This window comes from Geospiza fortis, unplaced genomic scaffold (assembly GCF_000277835.1).
Source record: "Geospiza fortis unplaced genomic scaffold, GeoFor_1.0 scaffold101, whole genome shotgun sequence".
Lineage (NCBI taxonomy): Eukaryota > Metazoa > Chordata > Aves > Passeriformes > Thraupidae > Geospiza > Geospiza fortis.
In genome coordinates this window covers 263,963-280,739 of record NW_005054388.1, presented here as the reverse complement: position 1 = coordinate 280,739, position 16,777 = coordinate 263,963, and the positions used below count along the sequence as shown (strand labels likewise).

Here is a 16,777-nt window from a genome sequence, read left to right as displayed (position 1 = left end):
CAAACCATCCCATGTTCCTATGATACAATGGAAAGCTGTGACTTTTTGGTACTTCAGGGCATGTAGGGCCTGCAAATGTCTTCATCTTTACTGGTGAACTTTGAAGGACATTGTCCAAATCACAAAGCACCCAGCACCTTCTGAGAACAAAGCACTAAGTTTAGAAGCTCAGACAGGAACACGTTTTTTTCCCTGCTAAGGTACAGAATAGGGGCTGCCTAAGGCAGGATCTCACACAGCTCTGATAAACCAAATATTCAGTCACAGAATGTGAATCTCTCCGAATCTGTCAGGATCTGTCTGAATGGTTAAACTGACCAACTGTTCCCATTGTCAGCTCTAACAAACAGGCAGACAGTGTACTGCTGAAATCTAAACAAAACTTGCAGTCTTTATAAGAGACCTAACAATGGCTCATTGTTTTAAAACAAGAGGTATGACCTCATATGACCCTGTCAATCTTGATTGTATAACCAGGCAGAGTAGATTTAAAAGCTGAAAATTCTGAAATAACATCAAGAATAAGTTACTGTGAAACCTTCAAAAATAGCATTTCATTGTTTGTTGAAAATTAGTGTCACAATTGAGAGCAAAACCAAGAATCATTGTTAACCAACTCAGACACCACATATAATAAAATCATAATAATTTCTAGTTCCTTCTGAGTATGCAGTTTCTGGTAGGTTATTTACGATAACACTACTCAAGGATTATGCTGTTCTTCACTTAATAATGATAATAATAATATATATTTTCTCCTCATCTACAAAATAAAATTTGTTCCTGATTGATGTAGTAATACAATGCTGAAATGCAATACAGAAAGTAGCTTTAAATAACTTGCACGTGTTTCATGTTGAGTATTTAAATTCTTTCCAATTATATCAGTGCTTGTTTGACAAAGGGAAACACTGAATTTTTAACAGTTTTTTCTTTAAATCCACTCCTGCCTGCCCAATTAAGACCCTCATACACAACAAAGTTTAACCTCATTTCTCAAAAAAACAAATTGAATTACCTTTGCCTATAAGGACACCTATTTTGGAATCCAACTTTTCTCCTGGATCACAGTTCCTTGTCACTAATTTAAGGACAGGAAGAAAGGGTCTAACATCACAAAGTCTCCGTGTTTCATCCTCTAATTCTTCATGTACAGCAGTCTGATTCACACATGAGAACATGTAAGAGTCAATCTCCATGAGGAGATGAAAGAGTGGGTAGGAATGTGCCTGCTTCCATAACAGCTGCAATGAAAACAAAGACATAAATGAAAAAAAAAAAACCAAAACCAGAAAATAGGGACATATGTTGAAGTACTGAAGGTAACATTCATTTCCATTTATGTTCCCCAAAAAATAGAAAAGAAACATGTTTGCTGATTTGTTTAAATTTTACCACTATAAATCATTGTATGTTTACTTTGTCCCCACTTCTAGTCTCTGTCCTGAGTGATTTCCAGGCCAGACCTCTGGAGTTAGCATCAGCATTCCTTTTCTTTGGGAAACAGCTAAACATCAACAGTATATATTCATGGCATGTCAAGTTTCCATGTGCCACAAGCAGCAAGGCAACCAGACAGTTTAGTTCCAATCTCTTATTGCTGTCACTCACACATCTGTTCTCAAAATCTTTATCACTTGAAATCACTTGATATATTAGGAGTAGGTTAGTCTGTGTTGTAATTCATTCACTGGGAGAAGTTACTGAGGAATTAGGCAATGTCCTCACATGGCCATTATCTGATCAAAGGTCATTAGATTGCTTTTTAGTGTCTGTGGTCACTTCCTGACATTCTCCCCTTCCCTTTGTTTGGACATTCCATCGTGTTTTAAGTGATGCTCCAATTTGTACAAAACCTTTAAGAAGAGGCAGACGCAGTTTTTAAAGCAATTCTCTTTGGTGCCAGTCAACAGAAGCAGGGGCCCAATCTGTGACTTCTGCACTAAAAATCTAATCAAGGCAATGTTAGCTCAGCAAACAATGGACTGTCAATGTGTTAGAAAAAGGTTCAGAGTAGCAGTGCAGTATTAATATAGAGCTATTAGAATAACCTCTGCTGAAGTGTAACTATCAGCAAGAAGCCACTTTGCAAACCTTGCCCTCTGCCCAAAGCCAGTGCTAACCCCCCCAGACACACTTCTTTATCAGTCAATCTGCTGGGCACGTGCCTTCAGTACCTCATTTCTATGCCTGCCAAAACTCATGACTTGATTTGCCAGAGGGCAGGTCAAAATCAGAACCAGCCCTCGTTCCAAACCTCAGCTAACTGCCCATTTGGTGTTACCTGTTTAATCTGAGATATGGTGGCATCTCGAGGGACATCCAGGTTGATGTAGATTCCAGTGGGCAACAGGAAGTCCACAGATATTGAGCCATCAGCACCAATCTGTGAATCCACTGCCCAGATGTCAAGGCTGTCTGTCACGGCAGGAGGCATTATGGAATCTCAATAATATCATAACCACATGGCCTTAGGGAAAAAAAAAAAACCTAAAATTCAGTATACTTAACCTTCTATAATTAGACACACATTTTAAAGTCTTTGGAAGGTTTACATAAGCCTGCTTTGTACAGCTCAGCTTACAGCTCTGAGGTCTCAAATGCCAGTATTGCAAATACATAAGCATATTTTTACTCATTAATGTTATTTAATATAATAAAAGTATTTGCCTAGCAAAGCACTATTGTTGAGATGTTTATATCATTAAAACTAAGTAATAAGAGAAAAAACTAATTAGAGGTTAGCTGAAACAAAGTTAGAAATTCATTTCAAGTTCTCTCTAAAACTTTACCTGCATAAAACACAACGAAAATAAACTTCATGGATGAAGAGTGGCAATATTTTATATGAAAACTCATGATCAGTTTCATTATTTTATTTTCTGCAAGATTCCTCTTAGAATGAATGTGGCCAGTGACATTCAACTTGAAAGTCTGTATTAATAGCAGGAAAAGTTTCTTTGACTCTACTACACACTACACTACTAGAAAGTGCCATTTTCCTCTGAAGACACTTACCTCAATTTGTTTTCACCCTTAGAGAACCATCACCGAACTCCACCCATGGTGGGAACTGCATCCCTGCAGGGTAGGAGGAAACCCTGCCCATGATCTCCTCTGGCTCACTCTGCCTTCCTGCTGCCTGTCCTCTGTATTTCTGCACATTCCTATTTACTCTGAATGCTACCACTGGTTTTTCTGACATTCCAAGTCTTCTTTTGTGATTGCCACTCTCTAAAGCTGAGTTTTCCCTTCAGCCGTGGCTCACTGAATCATTTACCTTCCTCCTCATCCAGACAATGCTCCTCAGCTGCCAAAGGGATGGGGAGCATTGGAAAACACTACAATACAGCACTTTAACAGACAAGTTACCCCTGCATCTTTTGAATTCTTGTTGGACAGCACAAGATGTGAGAAATCACCCTTTGTAACAGAAAATGTCAGAATGTTGAACTCCACTCGAAGCTTTCCAATATCTCAATTAGTCCTTCCCTTCCCCACAATGGATAACAGATGATGCCAGCAGCACAAAAATCAACTTGCCAGTTCAAAGCTGCCTCAGGTATTTGACAACACACTCCATCCCACTCTAACTGCCACACAAATACACTGAAAAACAAAAGCCAGATCGTTCCAACACCTTTCCACCTGGCCTTAGCAAAGCTGTGAGGACCAGCACAAGCTGCCAACACATCCTGTAACCACATTAATGCATGGATCACTTCACATTTCACTTGTACTAGATAAAATATAGCAGAGTTTTCATTAATGCCAAATAAAATACCTTTAAGTTTCAGAAAGCATAAGTACATAAGGAAAAACATTTTTTCTCAATAGAAGCAATAATTAGGGAGCTTCCACCATCATCGCTATCAAAAATAGTTTTACCACCATTATGTCCACATTTTCATCCAAAAAAAAAAATCCACTACACTGAACAGATTAAACTAAAGCAGAAGTAATTAGAGGTGGTAGTATGGTAAAAATAACAACTCAGATATGAAGGTATTTTATTTGAATTACCACAGTTTACAAATCCATCCATTCATCATTGGACATGCAAAGTTTAGCATGGTGTTTGAGCTCTAAGCTGTCCAAAGGGAAGAAATAAAATGTTACCCACCATTACACCCAGCACAGACTATGTTATTGGAATAACACAGCATCTACCCAAAAAACAAACCCAGACAAAATGTCTAATTCCTCATTACCAACCAGTATATTTTCCACAAGCTGCTATTTAATGGGAAACTATTTGTTTTCCTCCATCCAGTTACTGGTACTCATAAAATGCTGGCTGCAATTCTGTTGGAACTGAAATTAGCAGTCAGGAAAAAATACTAATACTGTACATTTTTCATATTTGGATACTCACATTTGCAGTTATTTTCTGTGGTCATGAGGGTAAAATAAAGAGGTATTTCCATTACAAAACATTACTTTGACAGGTACAGCAGCAACAAAATATGTTTTATGTAGTTATTTTGTATATAGTCCGTTCCTGCTTTAATTCAGTGTATCTTTTCTATTTTCATCCTCTTTCAGATGTTTTCCACAGCTGCAGTTGTTGAAACCACTTTAGTGTATCAACAAGAGTTTTAAATCTTCAAAGAACCAACACTTAAAAATGCTGTTCCATATCCTGGAGCCCAAACACCACAACACAGAGTTATAAAGTTCTTGTAAGATACTTGTTTCTAATTACAGATTTCCAGCACAGACACCAGAATCTTTTACAATTCCATTTGCATTTTCAGATAAAAAGGGAAGAGAAGCCATCTGACCAATCTGAGCATGCTGAGGAGCTATTCTTGCCTGCAGGCACTTAACATTTCCTTCCTCAAGGAAGCAGGTCAGTGTGCTTTGCAGGCAGCACCCCTTCTGCCCCAAGAGCTGACATCACAGGGTGAGAGAAGCAGGTTTTATCCTGAGAAACTCAAGACTCCCAACCCACAGCAGCTCTGGGGATGAGTCACGGCCCCAGCTGGGACATGTGTGGTGACTGACTCTCAATATCACATCTAGGAACTGAAACAAAGGCAAAAAGCCATCTGGATTGGGAGTAACAGCACCAGAGACATTTTAAACAACTTCCAGCTAAAGGAAAAACCCAACAATTCAAATAATAATAAAAAGCTATTTCAGGCTGTTAACCTCATAGCTATTCCTGCCCACTGTCACAGTAACAACAACCTCACTTACAAAAGAAGGAAGTAATTAAACCAGCACTTAACCTTGGCTCCTCAAGTGTCCGATCAATGACTTGGAATTTCACAGGAGCAAAGCCCAATACAAAATGTGTTTCTAAGGTACAGGTAGTACTGACAGACAGCATTCAAACCTTCCCATGTAAGTGTAAATTTTCTCGAAGCTTTAACCTGCACATTTCAGATTCATATATTCATGTGTGCCCACAAATGTGTCTCCCTCCTAATCAATTTGTATTTTAATATACCAGCAGTTCTGCCAGAGCTGCTTATACTAATGGAAAGAAATGGAACACAGATGAGTAGAACATCTGCAAAAGAAGGAAATTTATCACTCATTTATTTAATGTACACAAAGAAGAAGCCCTAAAACAGGATTTCTCAATTGGGTGTTGCTGTTGTGGTTTTTAAAGGACTTTCCATCTCTAGGCAGACAAAAGAATTTGCTCTGGTGCTAACAGCCTCATTCCAGAAGCCAGGAGACTTTACAGCTTTCCCCTCACCTCCCAGCAAAAGTACATCTCCTCATTTAATCAACAAGACCACTTGGAAAGGAAAAAAGGAAGAAAAAACAAACAAAGAAAAAAAGAGCTACCAGAAGCAGGCTGCTTCTTCGCTGATTTCTAAAATACTTTAAGGACAGACACAGTCAAAAGTAAGCTGCAGATATTTTTATGTGAATTGCAGCCCCCTCATGTTTTCTCCCTAACCAAAACAGAACTAAAATGTACAGGAATTAAATCAATGTAACCCGTGCTGGGTAGTTAACTTGCACACATACAGGAATTAAATCAATGTAACCCGTGCTGGGTAGTTAACTTGCACATGTACAGGAATTAAATCCAGGAGGTGCAAATATCAAAGAGTGATGACCAAGGAGATACAAAGGACAAGCATGGGAGGGAGTTTGTAAGGCTACCCTGAAATTAAGAGCTGCCCAAGAACATCCTCACAGAGAGCCTGTCTGGAGCACTGCAAAAAATGAGACATGGAATAACAATGCAATGAACTCTCCTTTGAAAACAATTTATCATATCAGCAAAAGGCTTAGACATTAAAAAGTACCAAATCCACTTTAATTGTCATCAACACTCAACATTTATCTGAGTCAGATAAGTTCTTCTAAAACCAATTTTTTGATGAATGCAGCAATTATGAAAACTCACACTGTGTCATTAAATCCTTTACTTCTGAACTCACCACAAATCCCCTATCACTCATCCTCTGAGATCTGTTTTTCTGTTGTTAAAAGAACACCAACATAAAATCCAACGCAATGTTCAATGTTTTATCTTGAACTATAATCCAGAAGAATAGTAATCAAACACAAGTAAAAGTAGCTGCAAAGAAGGTGATAATTATAAACACACATATAATGCAGTGCCAGAGGAAAATTTTGATGCCCTGTTATCTCTCCTAGTATTTATTCTCCTGAGCACCAAGTCTTTGGAAAAGTCTTTAGAAGAGCTATCTTTCATCTGAAATGATGTCACCCAGCCCTGAAATGTGGTCAGTTCTCTCAGGATGAAATCAGTATGCTATCATCCCAAAGAGATGGCAAAAAGTTGGAGGAGAGGATCATTTATATATTGAAAAGTAACTTTCCATAAGTTTCTTTTACACCACCTCTTCAAAACTCAGGTGCATTTTAAGGGCACATAGATATCTACAGCTCTTCAAGTTAAATATAAAGCTGGATTTACTCTTTCACTAAACCTATGAATATTTAAATAAAGGACGAGTATCAGAAGCAAACTTGTTTTGGATATGCAAAAACTAAGGGCACTCTACTTATCCAGATTTTTGCTTTGTGGAATAAGTTGTTACAACTGTTGAGCACCACATCCAAGGCAATCATCACTGTGATCAATACAGCTCTTTATCTACTGCTTGCTCTGTCATGTGGCAGTCAAGGGGCTAAAAAAAACCAGAAGTCTTGCAGTAGTGAAAAGGGCCACCCCATGCAGACACACAAGAACAGTGTTTGAACAGTATCTCACTGTCCAGAACACGAGATGACAATCTGACCAGTCTTTTTCTAGGAAATGGCAGCAGCACATCACGTAGTCTAAGTAGGAGAAACACTAAGCACTTACACAACACAACCATTGTAATCGTTTTTCTAACCATGTAAACATCTAGTACTATAAAAGGATGAGCAAGCTATAAATGAAATATTTGAGAAGAAACAAGGGAAAAGAACCTAGTAGTACGATGGAAAAGGAGTCTCACTATGCAGGAAGACTTATGTCCTATGAAACTTAGAAGGCCTTCAGAAAAAAGTTTTTAAAAAAGATTGAAAAAGTCTGATTTCTTCTGAGGACACTAAAGACAAATATATGCATTAGATGAGGGGCAGTTCACAGCTCTGTAGAACTACATTCTCCTCTGTTCTCAATCTGCACCAAATTCCCGGGAGCTGGTCTGCAGCCCAGGGCAGTGCCCGAGAGCTGCCCGGGATGGCCATAGGCTGTGACAGGGGCACTTTGGGCACCAGCTCGACCCTCTCCCCTCATCACTCCTGCTCCATGGCCTCACCACTCCTGTTCTATCCCCTCATCACTCCCGTTCCATCTCATTGCTCCTATCCCCTGTCCCTATCACTCCTGTTTCATGTCCTCATTCCATGCTCCTTTTCCACTCCCCTCATCACTCCCATTCCCTCTCCTCATCACCCCTGTTCCATCCTCTCATCAGTCCCATTCCATCTCCTCAGCAGCCCTGTCCCATCCTCTCATCAGTTCCATTCCCTCATCGCTCCCGTTCCTTCTCCCCCATCGCTCCCATTTCATCTCATCAGTTCTGTTCCCTCCCCTCATCCCTCCCGTTCCATCCCCTCATGGCTCCTGTCCCGTTCACTCCCCTCATTGCTCCAGTGCCATTCGCTCCCCTCATGGCTCCCGTCCCATTTGCTCCCCTCATCCCTCCCGTTCTGTGCCCTCATGGCTCCAGTCCTGTTCCATCCCCTCATCGCCCCAGTGCCGTTCGCTCGCCTCATGGCTCCCGTTCCATTCCCCCACCCCAAGGGCAGCTCTCCCTGAGGGCAGCCCGCAGCGCTGTTCAGCGTTCCCCATTCCTGCCATCCCCTCCCACCCGCTGTGGGCACACAACGTTAACACCGGGCACACAACGTTAACACCGGGCGCAGGCACCCCCCGTTCGGCACGGCCCGAGCGGCCTCGGCCTGCAGCGGCCGGCTGTGCGTGCAGCGGGGCACGGGGAGAGTGCGGCCCTCACCCACGGAACGGGCACGGGGTGACACCAGGGTAACAGGAATCACAGAATAACCAGGCTGGAAGAGACCTTCAGATCATCAAATCAGCCCCAACACCTCAACTAAACCCTGGCACCCAGTGCCACATGCAGGCTTGTTTTAAACACACCCAGGGATGGTGACTCTGCTACCTCCCCAGGCACGCCATTCCAGAGCTTTATCACTCTTTCTGTAAAAAACTTTTCCCTAACATCCAACCTGTATTTCCCTTGGCACAGCTTGAGACTGTGACCTCTGGCTACGTCATTTGTCACCTGGAGAAAGAGCCCGAGCCCACCTGGGCACGGCCTCCTTTCAGGAGCTGCAGCCGAGTTTAAAGGTTTAACACTGCCTATTCCAGCAGTGAGCGAGTGTAGCCATATTTTCTGAAAAATCCTTGCCTGAGGATTTTTTCTCCTGAGAAGCTGAGAGGCTTCAGGAACAAAATGTAAACATTGATTATCTGCTGCTGTGGAATGCAACAGGTGCATCTGTGATTGGTCTCATGTGGTTGTTTCTAATTAATGGCCAATCACAGTCAGCTGGCTCAGACTCTCTGTCCGAGCCACAAGCTTTTGTTATTCATTCCTTCTTTTTCTATTCTTAGCTAGCCTTCTGATGAAATCCTTTCTTCTATTCTTTTAGGATAGTTTTAATATAATATATATCATAAAATAATCAATCAAGCCTTCTGAAACATGGAGTCAGATCATTGTCTCTTCCCTCATCCCAAGACCCCTGTGAACACGGTCACATGTGGGCCACTGCAGAACCACATGGAAACCCTGCAGAACCTCCATGGCAATTCTCATTTACCCCTAGAGTGAACCCACTCAAGGTTCTGGCCTTCTACAGCTGCACAGGTGAATTTCCAGCCAAAATGCTTCCAAATCTAAAAATAAAATACAATCAACTTGATGATAAATACAAATGCCTAAATCATCAAAGCAGAGATATTTCCACTCCACAAATGTCACGGGTATCTACCTATAATAGCAAAAATTTTAGGAATTCAAGACATCTACAAAGTAGACTGGAAAGTTATTTTTAAAGATCATGTGGTACTATAAATATTTCCCAGCAGTTTAGTTCAACTTCCACATGAGCTGGCCCTATGGAATGGAAAATTAAATGTCCATTTAGTCAGGGTTTCTCCAGAAATCAGAATAAAAATATCACCATTTACTTTTCTAAAAATATCTATGTACAGAAAACATAGAAGGCCTTTTTCAAAGGTCTCCTTCCCTCACAGTGCTCACACTGGTACCAAGAGCGGTCTCTCAGCCATCAAGCCCAGATTGTCTCATTTTCCTCACAAAATACAGCTAATTTTCCACACACAAAGATAATTTCACTTGAGGTTTTTTTTATCTCAGGTCCCTAATTATTTTGCCTGCTCATCTCCTGTAGCCTTATTCCTCTGGTGTACCCATAACATTATGCACCAAGTTTTAAAACCTGAAGTCAGGATTTTAAACCTACAATGAATGCAGTTTCTACTCAAATATTAATGCCTCTAAATAAAAGTGGCCCAGTTTTCAAGAAATGCTGAGCACCTACATTTGCACTTGACTTACACAGGACTCAGAGATATGAAAAAAATGCAAACATGTTAACTGGTTACAAATTAAAATTTAACTTACGTAACTTCATTTGAACAGATGGTTAGATTAGATTACCTCTAGTCATCCCTTTTTACAAAAGTTATTCTACAATTCAATGACAGTATAGCTTAAAAACTAACTGTGAATAAGACTGTCTTCAGAATTTTTTTTCCTGGAAAACAAGTCTACATGTAGAAAACAACACTACTAAAATGGTATTCCAGACTCAGAGGAACTCATGGGCTTGGCTTGCACAAGAAGGAAAATCTTACTTCCTGTTACTTTATACGCAGGCAAGCACACACGTCTGCTGCTCTCTCTGAAGAATATCCATGAGGAACTGAACAAGTGAATAAAACTTAAGTCCCAGCTTTGGACAGACTTCTGCCAATGGCCAGGCAGCAGGTAATTCTGGAACAGCAATCAGGAACACAGCAGCTTCTCACAGCCAATTCACATCCATCCTCTGCTCTACCCTGAAATCACTGCATAGTCACATTAAAACAGAAACAGGTTCAGGCCATCCTTTTGAATTGTGCAAGTAGACTGAGTTACAGGGAGAATAAAAACTCCTTTCACATTTCCATATTGCTGTGTAATTTCACACAATCACTGGATCACACACAAGCTGGGGACACCATGGGAAAACATTCCCTTTCAGCTGGCTGGAATGCTGTTCTGCATGGTTGAGAAGGAAGGAGTAAAAAGGAATGGAAGAAAACAGCAGCTCAGAAAAGCACTGTCATATAAGGAACAGAGTCAGGGAGAGAAAAAGGAGAAAAGCTCAAAGGAAAAAAGCCCAGGCCAGTTATTCAGGATTCTGTATCAACTGGGCTGTGAGAAAACATCTGGTACAATCACCTTTAGAAGCATTTCTAACCAGCTCTCAGATATTTTGGAAAACTTCAACAGCAGCAGGCAGAGTGGGCCCTGACATGAGGGGCAATGCATCTGTAGATCCTGTTCCTGTGCATAAAGGTGAGACTGAAGATTTGGGAACAGATCAGAGCTGGTGAGTTCTCAGCCCTTTTGACCCTGCACTGTAGATACTTCATGAACTAGAGGGAGTGTTGCCTTTTTCCCAGCCTGGAAATGAAACTTGAGATAATTTTAGTAAGGAGGTAACATAAGAGCAGATCTTTATTTGAAGGCCTTCAGGGGCAGTTATGGAGAGATCATGTTAAAAAATAATGAAAAAAAAAGGCAAAAACCAAACAGCATCAGGAGCCCAGCATGAAATGTTGAGTTCCAAGAATAGACTAAACATTGAAATGATGGCACACTCACTTGGATATTTTAAACAAACAAACAAAACCAAGCTTAACAAAACAGGTGAGTGGAAGGGGCACACAGGCAGGAGGAGGACTGGAAGGTCAGACTGAATGGGAGAGGAGGAGGAGCTGAAGCAGAATAAAGATGCCATTTGAAGCCAGGCAGTCAGGTGTTTCTCTAGAGCTGCAGCAGTGCTTGTGCCAGCACAGTGAGGGTGCAGGAGGAGTGGCACAGCGACAGCTCCTCGCAGCCTCAGGGCTGCCTGGCCACTTGACAACTCTTAAGATCATTTCAAATTGTAGGCAAAACCACAGCCTAAGGACCTGGCTTTCTAACAGCCCAAGCTATTATTAAACTCCTATGCAGTGTCTGTCATGAATCTGAAAAGATGCATTAATAATCTGAGCTTTTATTACTTTATTGTACTAAGTAAACTGTAAATAAAACTTTATTGTTAAGTAAACTGTAGAGGCCCTGTCCTCCCATTGCTCAACAAGAATTGTACCTGACTTCTTAACAGTCCAACAACAAAACTAGGAAATAATCAACCAGGATTAGTTCTGCTCTCTGGGATTGCCTTGCCTGTTCTACCACTCAAAATTATTTTTTATTGCACTGTAAACACAAAGGAAACATTCCACTTATTTAAATATATAAATAGTTCATATTTCCTCTCCTTAGGAATTGTACAAATGAACCTAGACCATCAAATCTCACCAGGAGCTGGCTATTAAGATGTTACATCTAGATAACATTCTACTGTAAAAGAAGTTAAAAACAGAAACTGAGGTTTTCCTGTAAGTAGATGGATACCTCTTCACACAGGGACTAGAAGATTCACCTTTTAGTTATTTCTGGTATTTTGATCAAAACCTCTAGGAAAGGGGATTATTCCCCAGCAGACAGATTGCATGTATCTACAGAGGGATGTGAACCAGTGAAATAAAAGGCAGTTGAGTATCAAGGAGTGAAATGTTCACCTACAAAGAGGGCACACAGCCCAAAACACACAAGCAGCTTGTGATTAAGTCTCATACAGAGATGCCATGCATCCTACAAAGTAGAAAGATGACTTTTAATGGAAAAAAGATAGACTTTACATGCTTCATCTGGCCAGGCATTCTTCCTGATGGGGTCTGTTTCCTACATAATCTGGATTTTTGCAGTTATTTTTCTTCCAACACCAGTTTCAATGCCCCCATCATAGATTCAGAGGTGGCTGCTCACAGCCATTTGTTACATGGACAGGACTGGTCAAGGACTGAGCAAACACTGAAGGAAATCCAACAACTCAACTCTAATGCAAATATTTAGATATATTTTATACATAATTTTCATCAAACTTATTTATAAAGACAAGTTGAAATACAATGCCATTTGGTAGAAAACCACAATCCTAGAAACCCTTTTTGTCATGAAGATAAAGGTAATAAAGCCAAAAGTAGCCCTGGCCATTCATCACAAGGACCAAAAAACATTTAAGATTAAGCAGGAATTACAGACTATTTAGCCTGAAAGGCACCCCTGGGAGTCAGCTGCTTCCAAGCTCAGCTCCAGCACTGAAGTTAAAGCACCTTGCTTAGGAGTCTGCCCACATAATTTTGCAAGTCTCCATGGATGGAGCTCAGTGTCCCAGAAATGCAGCAGCCCTTGGAGCCTCCAGCATCCCTTCAGCAGGGCCTGGCTGCTCCTGGGCTTACTTTTCCCCAGCTGTGAGTCAGCATCTGCTCCTAAGACTTCACAAGAACTCCACCTGGCTTTTAAACTGTGAATAGAGATGCTGAGAGGACTTTATTTTAATTTTAAAATTCCAATTGCAAAATACCTTGTGATGATCCAGACACACACAAGCACACAAACTCTAACTAAAAACAAACGAGTCGCAAAACATTTCTCCAAAAAGGAAAAATCTGAATTAATTTTAAGTTGTAACAGTGGAATGCTCTGAGTCTCTTAAAAAAAAAGGGCAGGGGGGAGGGAAGAAACACAAGTTTACTGACTATGGAACACCTGAGCAAGTTTTGTGTCTGGCATAAGCCTAAGAACAATGATTTAAAATGACTAAAGCTGTCTCCAGTGGACATTCTTCTTTTTTTTTTTTTTTTTTTGTTTTGGGAGCTCAGCTGCAACTTAATTGTTTATCTGTTTTAGTAACTTGATTACCAGAGTGAAGAATTAACCTGTCAAACTAAGTGTGCAGGCAGCAAATAGGTTGGTTTGGTTGTTTGTACTGGGACCTTGTGAAGAGGTGCCTGTATTTCCATTGTGTAATCTAATAAGGCAGTAAAAGACAAATAACTCCACATAACACAGCTCCTGAACACTTCAGGGGTCAGAATTCAGAATCAGGTGCCACAAGAATGTTGCACATGAGTATTTACCAGTCACTTGACATTTGGCCTAGATCAGGAACTGATGAAAATTTAAATGTGCTGACTAAAAATTGTAGCATTTCTTTCAAGTACTTAGAGAAAGGGAACTAATGCACATCAACTTCTTTAAATCCACACTGAATTGAAAATTTTATAGAATTTTTTTCTTTAAGGCAGGAAATCGATCAATCCAAACATGTTATTCTGCCAGTTAAACACACTTTGTTAAAAACACCAAGTATAAAAAGCTTTTCTTGTCTGATTAGGTTCCACAGACATTGTTCTACCCAAATTATGACACCTTCTACACATCTGTGTTCAAAGAAGAAGCTAAGAGGAGTCATTTCCTCTTGGTAATAGATTAATATGCTGAAATATACTTCTTGTAAAGTAAAATGACTTCTCACCCTTCTCAGTTCTAATGGCCAGATCTTTTTCACTCCCAACCAGGCATTCAGGACCACTTCCAGTGATTCCTGCAGAGTTACATTCACACAACCACCCAGCAGGAGTAAAATGCATCAGACATATGCATTTTACATACTACATTTTACATGAGACATATGCATTTAAAATGCATCAGACAAATGCAGCTTTTCCCCAGTTTCTAAGGAGAATATGTTTAAACATCTGACAATCCGATGCGAAGTGGCAGAAAAATTATTACACGTCCCATCTCAAGCACATGAAGGATACAGAAATTAAGAATTACACTATCAGGATGCAAATGTTTATTTATCTGGTGGCAAAAAGTGCCATCCACAGTACCTGTATTAGGTAGAGAAACTCCTTTTATCAGAAATGAGACACACAGGTGTCAGCCCAGAATCACAAAAGCTGGAAGTGAGCTACAAACAGTGAAGGAAAGATGTCTCTGATATTCAAAAACTGAAAACCTAAGCAAGTTTGATGAATGATTGAACTGCAATACAGGACAAATAATACACACAACAAAAATAAAGTCAGTCATAAGGGCCATGACTGGAGAGTCACAGACCAAAAAAAAAAACCAAGTGTATTTTCAAATTCCCTGGAAAATACAAGCGGTGCCTTAACTTTTCCCAGCAAATAAAGGCTTACATGTAATCACATCTATACCAGACAACCCCCTGCTCAAAACCACACACAGCGTACACAGCAGCCAAGAGAAAAACCTGAAACCCATCCCAATTTCACAAGATACCACTAATTCCAAGAGGGAAGATGGTTCAGTGAGAATCCATGAGTCCATTACCAGCTGACCAACTGAAATGAGTACAGAGTCACCCATTTATATTTTTAATGTAACTACAACAAAGTTAAATACAATAAAAGCCTAATAATCATGCTGACTTTACAAGCAAAAGACAATAGAAAACAACCCCAGAAAACCCCAGCCCTGTAATACTTACTCCAATGAACCTTCCCTGTTTCAGTCTGACTGTGTAGAGAAGATACTTTTATTAAACATTTTCTTCCTATTACTCTTGTTTTTTCAGAAGATTCCACGAGATGACCTCAATGTGATCTAAAAAAAGTAAAACACAATATAATGTTATTGACCAAATGAGAAAATCAGCAATTTGTATTTGGTGTAAAAGCTGCACCAATTTTCTGTGCAGAAATACCTAAATAATCACACTATTTTTTACTGCCTTCAAATACTACAGCACCACATTCCCACTGCACAATGTGATCAATCTAACAACTAAATCAATGTCAAATCCACAAACACCCTGCTAGCAGAAAGGAAAAAAAGGAAGTAATAATTTGAATATGCAATTTATTCTAATAAGTCTTACGATCATGAATTAGTCAAAAGCATTTTTAGCTGCTACAAATATCTTCAAATTTTTGTACACTCAATTTGAACCAGACTAGCAGATCTCCATTGCACTTAAAGCCAAAAAAAAGGGAGACAGAGTTGCCTTCTTATCTTAAGCACATTTTCTCTTTTTCCTCTGGGCTGTAAGGTGATTTTGGTCGAGGTTTTTTGCTTGTTTGGGGGGATTTTGGTGGCTTTGTGGTTTTTTAAGAGTGTAATGTCATCTGTAGTTCTACTATGGAGAAGCCGAGCTGATGACACGAGTGATCCCCTATTCCTATTCACAGTTCAATGTGTGACTGGCTCAGAAGGTCTCTGACCAACCAACATCCTGCAGATGTGCAGGGCAGAACATCTCCACACAGCCAAGGCATCATCCTCCTCAGCTGTACCCTGCAAACTGAGCTCTCAGGAAAGAGAAGTGAACAAAAACCATTCAATCCCCCTGAGCAGCAAGCAGTGCTGGCAGCTTGCACTGATGCTATCTCCAGGTTTGTAGGCCAAGCCACAAAGCACAGGACATGTAACTACCCTGCACTTCCTATAAACAATTCTTTTTCTAAATCTCACCAGGCAGGTCCCCTGTGCTCGTGAGAACTCATCACAGCGACCAGGAGGGATGGAGGGCTGCTACTGCCTCATCCCACACAGAGCAGAATTCCTCTGGGCACATGGAGCCCTCTGAAGCAACTCCAACTCTTCAGTGGCTTTGAGAGATAAATTCTTACTGTCTCATGTACTTAGGTCTAAAAAAAGTTAAGTTACTGCTCCATGCACAACCTTTTGGTGCATAAAGGTGTTGTCACAAAATGGGTTTTCACCTAGCGTCCAAGAAGGCAATCCACACACACTGAGTTATTTGATTTATTTACAGAGTTAGTCCAAAAACTTCTCATAATTAATGTTTAGGAGCCTACAGCAGGGAACACACACGAGAGAAAAAAAAAAAGACTAAAGAAAAATGAAGACAGTATTGTGTGATTTGGAAATTGCAAGGACAAAGCATCAGTGTGAATCTCACAGAACCAAGGCTGAACTACCAGCCTGGAATTCATGTTTTACAGCCATGTCAACATTTGTGCTTGTGGAATCAGAGAAATCCTAATCAAAGGCTACTGGCCAGCAGGCAGGATCTTAGGAGGGGCTGTGAAATGCATCCTGCTATAGCCCACAGGCATGACCACAGAACTTCCACCCAAGGAAGAAATCCTGCATGACCTGTGGCCCCTCACACAAGGGGCACAGTGTGTGACTGAACCATACCC

At 40.5% G+C, this 16,777-nt stretch overlaps 1 protein-coding gene across 1 annotated transcript in view; it reads right to left on the bottom strand.

The window, feature by feature from the left end:
• PIK3CB (phosphatidylinositol-4,5-bisphosphate 3-kinase catalytic subunit beta) overlaps positions 1–15,217 on the bottom strand; it is a 50,368-nt gene extending 35,151 nt beyond the window's left edge. Inside the window, exons 1-3 of the mRNA XM_005425505.3 lie at positions 15,100–15,217; positions 2,285–2,470; positions 1,019–1,244 (exon numbers count right to left, since the gene is read on the bottom strand). Of these exons, the coding sequence (XP_005425562.1) occupies positions 1,019–1,244; positions 2,285–2,437 (379 nt within the window). The 5' untranslated portion in view covers positions 2,438–2,470; positions 15,100–15,217. The remainder of the gene's footprint in view (positions 1–1,018; positions 1,245–2,284; positions 2,471–15,099) is intronic.
• Positions 15,218–16,777: the final 1,560 nt, after the last annotated feature.